The sequence below is a fragment of the Capra hircus genome, chromosome 19 (genome assembly GCF_001704415.2).
Source record: "Capra hircus breed San Clemente chromosome 19, ASM170441v1, whole genome shotgun sequence".
NCBI classification, from domain to species: Eukaryota; Metazoa; Chordata; class Mammalia; order Artiodactyla; family Bovidae; genus Capra; species Capra hircus.
In genome coordinates this window covers 54265284-54274312 of record NC_030826.1, presented here as the reverse complement: position 1 = coordinate 54274312, position 9029 = coordinate 54265284, and the positions used below count along the sequence as shown (strand labels likewise).

Sequence of the window (9029 nt, the reverse complement as noted above, 5' to 3'; positions counted from 1 at the left end):
AAACAGGAATTACCTTTGGCATCTGGGGAAGTAAAACTGGGTGGCTAGGCTCTCCAACCTAACTTCTACTTCACCATGCCCACCACGCCCCCTGGCGGCAGGCGGCCTGTCCGGTGGTTTGATCCTTTACACTGAAGCTGAGGGAGAAGCAGTTGGTATGGGTTGGAGAGGAGAGGGAGTGTGACAGCCCGGCAGCAACCCTGGGGGGAAAAAAGAAGCACTTTCAAGATGTCAAGACAAGCTTTTTAAAAAGGAGGAGGAACGCCGTTCAGATATGAACGCGATCTCTGGATGATCCCTTCAGGGTCTGGACTCCTCACACCTAGAAACACTTTCCGAGCTTCCCTGGTGGCTCAGTGGTAAAGAATCTGCCTGCAATGCAGAAAACTCGGGTTCAGTCCCTGGGTTGGGAAGATCCCCTGGAGAAGGGAATGGTACCCCACTCCAGTATTCTCGCCTGGGAAATCCCACGGAGAGAGGAGCCTGGAGGGCTCCAGTCCATAGCGTCACAGCGTCAGATACCACTCAGTGACCGAGCACTCACAGGCACAGACACGCCCGGGGGCCAGAGGGTGTGTGTGTGTGTTGGGGGGCGGGGGGCGGGTAGACTGGTAGTAGGTAGACTGATACTAGGAAAAGAGCAGAAGTTCCATCCAATCCACACATGAGTTTTGGTTGGCCTTTCAGAATACAGAAATTTGGGCAAAGACAAAACAGGGGACCAGCCTTCTAGAGTAAAGCCACACGACCAACCCAGGGAGTTTGGAAGGGACGACTGGTCTGTAGACAAGTAAACAGGATCCCTGATCACACCCACTTTAAGGGAGGATTCTGAGAGCCAATGGGTAGGACTCCAGTTGATGGCCCACTCCTCTGTGCCTGCTGGCGCTGGTGAGGCTCCTCTGCCTGCACCTGCTGGTGCCCTTCCCTCCCGCAGTCCAACCTGGAAATTGTCACTGGATGTGTCCTGACAGCCTCCTCTTATTTTTATAACACTTTAGTTGAATTTGGAGACAGATGAAGGCAAGCAGGTGAATCAAGAGGGCAAGAGATGGAATCTGCTGGTCAACCTCTAACTATTTAAACCAGAGTTATTTAGAAACCTAAACAGATCCCAAAGACCAGAGGCACCACCTCTGCATTTATTCCTGGCTGCTAACAGGACTGCCCACCTAATGTCTCCACGTCCAAGATATGAGGCTGTTAATTATGAAGGCTCTTAGAGAGCGAAAAACTTCTGACTCAGGGTTCACACACGTGGTGGGAAAGACGGGAACAAATTTGTAAGACCCTGGTCGTTTATAACTTGTTTTGTGATGACAACACATTGAACACCTTTCCCACTCTGATCATAAACCCAACAAGCCCGATGTGTCATCCTTCCCCCACAAAACACACCACATGAAAATATCCTTGGAATCTCAGAGCCTCTCTGACCACAGAGAAAAGGTAATGAACGCTAAGACCGCACTAGGCAGTGGGTGAGTGAGTGGCGCTGGCCCCCGGCCGGGTTTCTGCTGCCAACTGCATTTCTGGACAGATAATGGCACACAGGAAGGCGGTGCTCTCGGGGTCCTTCGTTTCCATAACTGGTTCACACGGGACTCAGAGTCCACTCACCACTCTTGGCATCTCTGCTTGCGTGCAGCCGGCTACGTGTGGATGGTGGGAGTCCCTCACCAACACCAGCAAGGCGGCAAGACATTCAAAGGACCAGAGCCCTCCAGGCTTGCAGTTGGTCGACCAGCACGGTTTTAAAGAAGCACAGAACCTTCTCACCTGACGTCACAGCGGCCTTCGGTGCTTCGCCGAGCGTGCTGAAATTTTTTAACTTCTTGACAATCTAGTCTCAGTCAGCAGAGAAAAAACAGCATTTGACCGGAGACATGAGCTTGGGCCAGAGAGGATTATCCAAATTCAAAGAAGACAAAGGAGAAGGTAGGAGCAGAAGACAGGAAGACAGGTGAGTGGCTGCCAACAGCTCCCACGGAGCCCCCTCAGGGAGAGCTTCAGCTCAGGGGTGAGCGCGGCCTCCACAAGTGTCCCTAATCCTGTCAAGGAAAGTACAACCGCCGGTGATCAGCAGGTGGACAGCAGGGCTGCTGCAAAGGGGAAGGAAAGGTTACAAGCAGAACCCCCAGGGCCCCGGCTGAAACAATGGCAGGGCCTTCTCCAAAGACTTTCCTTACAGGGCATGAATACAAAGTCATACCCCAGGGGCAGATAAAAGTCTACAACAATAGAAACCAGGCAAGAAGAGAAATCTAAGGCTGGAAAGGACAACTAAGGCTGAGAACTGCATGATCCAGTGGCATCAATTCATCTGCTTAGGACACCCGAATAGCCCCCACGGGATGCCAACCAGACCCCAGAGAATGAGGAAGAAGTGACAGAGAGGAATGTGGGTCCTCCACTGCTGTCACACTGAAGCAAGTGCCAGGCTGCTTGGAGACACCAAGAACGTAACAGTGGCATCAGCTGCAGCAGGTAGGGACTTCAGACAGAATCCCAAGAGCTTCAGGATTTCACTGTCTCCCCAGAAACCATCCCTCTTAATGCTGCCCCAGGACGCAGGCAGGGTCTGCACACTTCAGTGGGAGCCTGGCACGTGTGCAGCACTGGGGTAGCCACTTGCAGAAAGGTTAGCTTATTGATTTTATCTCAAGTTTTAACTTATTTAGATCCAATTGATTTAAAAAAAAAATAATTTAGTTTGTTTAGGCTTGTGGGATCTAAGTTCCCCAAATTCAGGGACTGAACCCAGACCCTTGGCAGTGAAAGCTCAGAGTCCTAACCACTGGACCACCAGGGAATTCTCTCACTCAGGTTTAACACAAAACCCCGCTGGAGACATGATTAAGATTTTATTTAAAAAATCTGCAAGTGCTCCATGGAGCAGTGGCAAACTGGGAGAAAAAGCAGGAGGCCACGCCTCAGACTCTTCAGAAGCTTGGGGACAACGTTTCAGCGTTTCCCCCTTTACTGCAATAATGAACCATCATTTCCCCATCGAGGGCAGCCACCACCCACCAGCAGAGTCAGTCTTTTCTCCCAAGGTCACAGTAAGAAGAGCAATGAGAGGAGATTCTGGTGTTCTCCAGGAAAAAAAATTTCAAAGATATAAGATGAATTTAACTTTTATTAAATAACATCAAGGTTTCCCTTGGCACCATTCACACAGATCCTCATCCTTATGCATAAAACAAGCCACGTGCTTTTGCATCGGTAGCAGAAAAGAAAGCTACTGTTGCAAACACTGAGTGAACGGCTCCCGTGCCCCAGAGGTCCTCATTCTCTGGCTTTCGCCGGCCCTCCCCGGTCTGCAGGACCCACGGGGCTGCCCCGGGGCCCTGCCGCAGGCTGCAGGCGCGTCCTCGCACACAGACGACAGCCACGCGCGGTCACCTGGAGGAGCTGCGCTCTTTGCTCACGCAGTCATCCTGCGAGGTGGTGTCCCCGTTCCCCACCATGCTGCACGTCCGCCTCTTCTTCCTGCGGTGCATCGTGCCTTCGCCTTCAGAGCCAGACTCGCACTGGATGCGGAAGGAGAAAAACGAGGCGTCAGTTGGAGGCAGCCAGGGACTGAACCTGGGCCCTCAGCAGTGAAAGCAGAGTCCTAACCACTGGACACGAGGCAACTCCCTCTAGGCTTATTATTTACCATCCACGGAAATTCCTAACGTGGGCTTTCGGTCTGGAGAATGCCTGAAGTTTCAATCCCAACCCCACTGTCCCCAGCTGCGTCATCCTGCATCATTTACTTCACTGAATCTTCAGCTACTTCTCACCCCTAGAGACCACTCTGCGTGCACGTGTGCGTGCAGGTGAAGTCGCTTCAGGCATCCCGACACTTTGCGACCCTATGAACCATAGTCCGCCAGCTTCCTCTGTCCACGGCATTCTCCAGCAAGAATACTAGAGTGGGTTGAGGGGATCTTTCCAACCCAGGTATCGAACCTGTGTCTCCTATGTCTCCTGCATTGGCAGGCAGGTTCCTTACCACTAGCACCACCTGGGAAGCCCAGTGACTATTTTAACAATTAACAAACACCTTCAGAGTTATAAAATGGGCAAACTTTACCCCACAGAAGGACTGGGAGCAGTTGTAGTTCTTGGAAAAAGAAGGTGAAACACCGCTCCCTCCTGGGAAGGAAGCGCAAAGTCCCCTCTGGTTTTTCCAGGGTGCCCTGCCCTGGAGGACTGGGGAGTGAGCGCAGCCTCACCTCTGAGTCTGAGTCGGATGAGCTGGAGCTGGAGGAGCTGGAGGAGTCACTGGAGCTGTCGGAGGCGATCCCTGTGGATTCCTGCAGGTCAACGGAGTCAGCCAGGACCGCCAACTCTGGGTGCTCCTGTTTCAAGATCCTGAGGGACGAGACACGTGCTCTCAGTGCGGCGACAGCCACCCACAGAGCCCCAGATTCAGGGCTGAGCCCTGCCTCTGCTAGACGTGCCGGCACGGTGCTGAGGATAGACACGGATCCACAGGCCGGGCACAGAGCCCCCTGCTGGTCAGGCTTTCCTGAAAGGAAAACTAGCCGCACGCGACTTGCTGCTACCTGAGCTCACAAGCCACGTGTGCTGCCCACACGAGGCCGCAAGTCCCTGAGTCAGTCTCAGGAGAAACAGTCTCTCTCCCTCGTACTCTTCCCTGCACCTTCCTAGCTGATGTTTTTTAACCTCTCCTTTCCACAGCACAGTGCTCAGTGATGGGAGCTGGGCTCAGTTAATGTTCTATTTGTTAAGAGCAGAAACAACGAGGTTTGTGAGAGGTAAGAAGCGTCGGGTGACAGAGAGGGTCCCCCCTCACTGGAAGGTAAAGCTGGACGGGACTGTCGGGGGGCAGCCGCCAGCCCGCCCCTTAGGGACCTCGTCTGGCGGCCACTGCAACCGGGGACAAAAGACACACTGTTCGGGAAGGCCTTTCGGAAGGACCAGATGGCAGCACACAGCGGCCTGAGGGATGGAGTCAGTGGGCCTCGGACGCCCGAGAGTCCGGGGAGAACAAAGCCACCACCCTTGCTGGCCCTCTCAGCAGGGAGGCTGAGCACTGAGCAAGCCGGGATCCCTCTCTTACCCCGAGAGCTGGTCCCTCCAGGTCAGGGTTGGGACACAGTGGCACGGGGTGGCTGGGGGTGGCTTGCACTGCCGCTGCCCGTGCTGTATCTGTTCTGTGGATAAACAGAGGAGCTAAGTCTCCAGGGCAGTCACCTCACTCACGAGAACTGAAGGTAATAAGTTCAAATGGGGGTAAAGCTTTTGGAATAAGGAAAAGAAAACAACCAAAATCAAACCCAAACAAAAATGGCTTCCTTTGCTAAAGCTAGCTTTGAGGGAAAAAAAAAACCAAAACCAAAGAAACGAAAACAGAAAATGACGAACAATCCCAGTTATGACCGTGTTTGTTGGGACTGCCTGGCCTCGATCAAACATGCATTCTGAACCTGTCACCTCGAGGCTGGCAAGCATCCTGAGAACTGGCCCTGACCTTGGACCCACTCTCTTCTACCCATGAGGTTTTGCAGCCCCAGTGTTTCCCAGGCCTGACTTAAACTCAGCACATGTTACAGCAGCAGTGGACTCTTGCCATTGTATCTCTGGGGTAGAAGCTGGAGCAAAAGCAAAAAATAAGAAAACAAAAATGTCTCTCACCTATACCATTTCCTTGACAACTTTGGTCTCCCTCTTACCGTCTTGTGCCAGACAACAGGGAAGTTGGTACTGCTGGCAAAGTTCTGGGTGATGGCAATGGTGGTGTCAAGATTGAGGACAACGTGCCACCAGCCTCCTGAAATCCAACAAATAAACGGTTAAACAGGAATGGGCTCTACACACAATCGCCCTACAACACAAATTTCACATAACATGTAACACAAACTTCAGAAACTGGGGATTCCTGTCCACAAGGGAGAGTCTTAAGAGAGCCAGGACCCGGTGTGCTTAGCAGTCTTCCTGAGGCAGGAGCCACCAACCACCTGCTTGTGCAAAGTTTCACTGGAGCCTGGACACGCCTGCTTTCCTGCCCCCTGGGCAGAGCTGAGCACTTCCGACAGAAACCATCCGGCCTGCAGTGCCTAAAATATTTATTCTCTGGCTCTTTTACAGAACAAATGTGTCCAGCCCTGTCCACCCAAAGCTGTGACCAAAACTGTAAAGGTAGCAAGTTCTTCGGTTTCTAGGAAGAGGGTGCATATCTTAAATACCCTCAATTCTAATACTTAGCCTATCAAAATAAAGCATAATTTTCAGGTGTGTGATTTCCCGCCTCTTGGCTTTTAAGTAACTGTTTCCTGACTCAATCCACCCAGTGCTACACTGTGTCAAAAACCCCATTTATGGAAATAAGCACAAGTCACTGAATACACACAAAGACACTGGGTAACTAGTAGGAATAAACATGAATAGGCTCTCCAGCAGATAAGAAGTTTCTCAATAGTCATTATACACACAGGCTACAAGAAAGCTGGATAGCAGCCCCCTGAGCAGGTGATTACACAGCAACACATCACAGCCAGAGGCAGGCCCCAGTCAGCTCACCCAGAGTCAGCATACAGAGGGATTTCTTTGACTCAGTGTATAAACTGTGCTCCAAAATGACAGATTACTGAAATCAAAGAAAGTATACCTGGTACAAAAACAGTCTCTCCTGGTTTCTGTAAGATTTCCAGGGGTTTGAATTCGGGTGGCCAGGTTGGAAGCTGCGTCCTGGGATAGATGATGTTAAACCAGGTGATAGCTTCGTCTTGCTGGTTCCCTCCTTCTTCTCGAGTCACCTTGATGAGCTCCCTAGGTGTGCTGGTAGGGAACAGGCACCAGCGCTTGTGGCCTTGAACTAAGGCATTCCAGGCACTGGTTCCCAGAGGGTCGATGTGGATTCCTGTTCCGGACCGTGGTGGCCCCATCACAAACCACCTAAAGGATGGAAGCATCCAAGATGTACAGTGTAATTTAACTACATACATGCCACAAAAGCAGCTTTCAGTTTTATACAAATGTTATTTTGAAAACTATGCAAATTCTGATATACAGAATGCTGAGTAAATTATACACGGGCTGATCCCTAACAGAAAAATCACTGATGTGGCTTACTGCTAGACTTTAGCTATTAAAATGTCCCTTACAGAGACTTTCCCGATGGTCCAGTGGCTAACACTACGAGCTCCCAATGGAGGGGGCCCAGGTTTGATCCCTGGTCAGGGAACTAGGGGCTTCTTTGGTGGCTCAGCAGTAGAGAATCCGCCTCTAATGCAGGAGATGGCGGTTTGACTGAGATGATCCCCTGGAGTAGGAAATGGCAATCTACTCCCGCCTTTTCCCCTGGGAAATCCCATGGACAGGGGAGCCTGGAGAGCTACAGTCCCTCGGGTGGCAAAAAAATTGGCTACGACTGAGCGACTAAACAACAACAAAAGGGAACTAAATCCTGCAGGCCACAACTTAAAAGAGCCTGCATGCCGCAACCAAGACCTGGCACAGCCAAAATAAATAAATATTTAAGTAAAATAAAATGTCCCTTACAGATCACTGGTTCAACTTCGACTGCATGCTTGGATCACGTGGGGGAGCTTTCAGAAATCTGATGCCCAGGCAGCATCAGGCAGGAGTCCCTGGGCAGGTATGGGAAGCCCTCTAAGTTCCATATGCAACCAAGGCAGAACCATTCACTGTTTCAGAAAAAAGATTAGTTGCCAGAGACAAGATTATAGCCACATCACTGCCCAGTATTTACCTGTAAGGGGGCCTGCGCTTCTCCCCTGCGTACTGGAAAAGGTCATCGGTGAAAAACTTGGGCACCTTGTAGTCTTCCAAAAGTTTCCTTCTTTTGGGGTGTTCCCCGTAGCTGCTGTCAAAGATGTAAAGGGGGCTGTCATCGCGGGTGCTCTCCATGTACTCGATGTAGTATTTCATCTTCATCTTCACCGAGTACCCGTCGTTGTCCTCGCCACACTTGAACTTCTGGTTCCGGTATTTCCTTTTGAGGCGCTCCAGAGTCCACTTTTCCTGCGCAGACCAGCCCTCTTGGGCATTCAGCAGAACCACGGGCTTGTATGGTCTTTCGTATCGCTCCACAAATTCTTCCACCGACAGTTGTAAAGCGTCTGCCCTTTCCACATTGTCCTGAGGGAATCAGAAAAGACCCATCAAATTTTAAAAAAAAAGAGAGAGAGAGAGAAAGAAAAGCCCGGTGGCAGGTAAGGGTGTTCCCCAAAGCCAATTAGCAATCATATGCCCAAGGAGCCAGATTCTAGTTCTGGCTCCTCTTAGGGAGGGGAAAGGACTTGCGTGCATTCGGGCACAGCAAAACCGCCATCCCACCAAGGAAGCGGGGCTTCGCGTCTCCCACTTGTGGCCTTGAACACCCAGGTTCCCTATGGCCCTGCTGCCCAAAAGGGGTGCAGGGGTGACAGGCCTCGTGGAGGGCGTCAAGGGCGTGGGGCTCCAGATGCCCCCGGCAGGCGCGGCTGCGGCGAGGAGAAAGGAGGCCCGCCCTGGAACGGGCGCCGACGACCCCGACCTCCGCTGGGTGCGGGCGAGGCCATCGGAACCCGGTCCCGGGAGAGGTGGGCAAAGCCCCCGGCGGATGCCCGTGGTCCGCCCGGCCCGCGATCGCGGCCCGCTCACCGCCACGGCCGCCGGGTTCAGTGGGAAGCTCTCGTAGTAGTTGTGCCGGGTCCAGTCCAACGAGTCCTTCAGCTCCGGCCGCGCACTCCGCTTGGCCTCGCGGATCCGCTTCTTGCTCTTGTGGTTCATCCTGCAGGGTCACCACCAGCTGGTTCCGCGACAACCTCAGCGCAGCTCGCTTCCTGCCACCAATGCGCCGCCCCCCTCCCCCCACACACACTCCCAGACTCCGGCGACGGCAGCACCAAAACGCCCTTCGCTCCGGCCCGGCGCCTTTAAAGTCGCCTTCCAGAAGATTCACTCCGTAACCACCTCCCGAGCCTCCGGTTGGACCAGTGGCAGCTGTCTTCCCCGCCCTCCGGCCTCTCGCGATAAGCCATTGGCCTCTGCGTCTCCGGGGCCAGCCCTCA

At 52.6% G+C, this 9029-nt stretch overlaps 1 protein-coding gene across 5 annotated transcripts; it reads right to left on the bottom strand.

Annotated features, from left to right (window-relative positions):
* On the bottom strand, window positions 457-8964 carry JMJD6 (arginine demethylase and lysine hydroxylase). Of its 5 annotated transcripts, XM_018063726.1 has the most exons (8): window positions 8620-8944; window positions 7727-8115; window positions 6623-6909; window positions 5688-5785; window positions 5075-5163; window positions 4224-4362; window positions 3406-3533; window positions 457-2051 (listed from the first exon to the last, which is right to left on the bottom strand). In XM_018063726.1, the coding sequence occupies exons 1-8, from the start codon at window positions 8746-8748 to the stop codon at window positions 2015-2017; spliced, it is 1296 nt and encodes a 431-aa protein (XP_017919215.1). In that variant the 5' UTR covers window positions 8749-8944; the 3' UTR covers window positions 457-2014. The 5 variants fall into 5 exon arrangements, 3 of the variants coding, with proteins under 3 accessions (XP_017919215.1, XP_017919217.1, XP_017919216.1); XM_018063728.1 differs by lacking the exon at window positions 5075-5163 and having other exon boundaries at window positions 460-2051; window positions 5650-5785; window positions 8620-8964; XR_001919623.1 differs by lacking the exon at window positions 457-2051 and having other exon boundaries at window positions 3120-3533; window positions 5075-5168; window positions 5650-5785.

Coding starts and splice junctions, on each gene's coding strand:
- JMJD6 (XM_018063726.1), bottom strand. CDS start 8,748: ATGAACCACAAGAGCAAGAAGCGGATCCGCGAGGCCAAGCGGAGTGCG. Junction 6,910..7,726: donor AAGCGCAGGCCCCCTTACAG/GTAAATACTGGG, acceptor TCCATCCTTTAG/GTGGTTTGTGATGGGGCCAC. Junction 2,052..3,405: donor AAAGAGCGCAGCTCCTCCAG/GTGACCGCGCGT, acceptor TTTCCTTGACAG/GATTAGGGACACTTGTGGAG.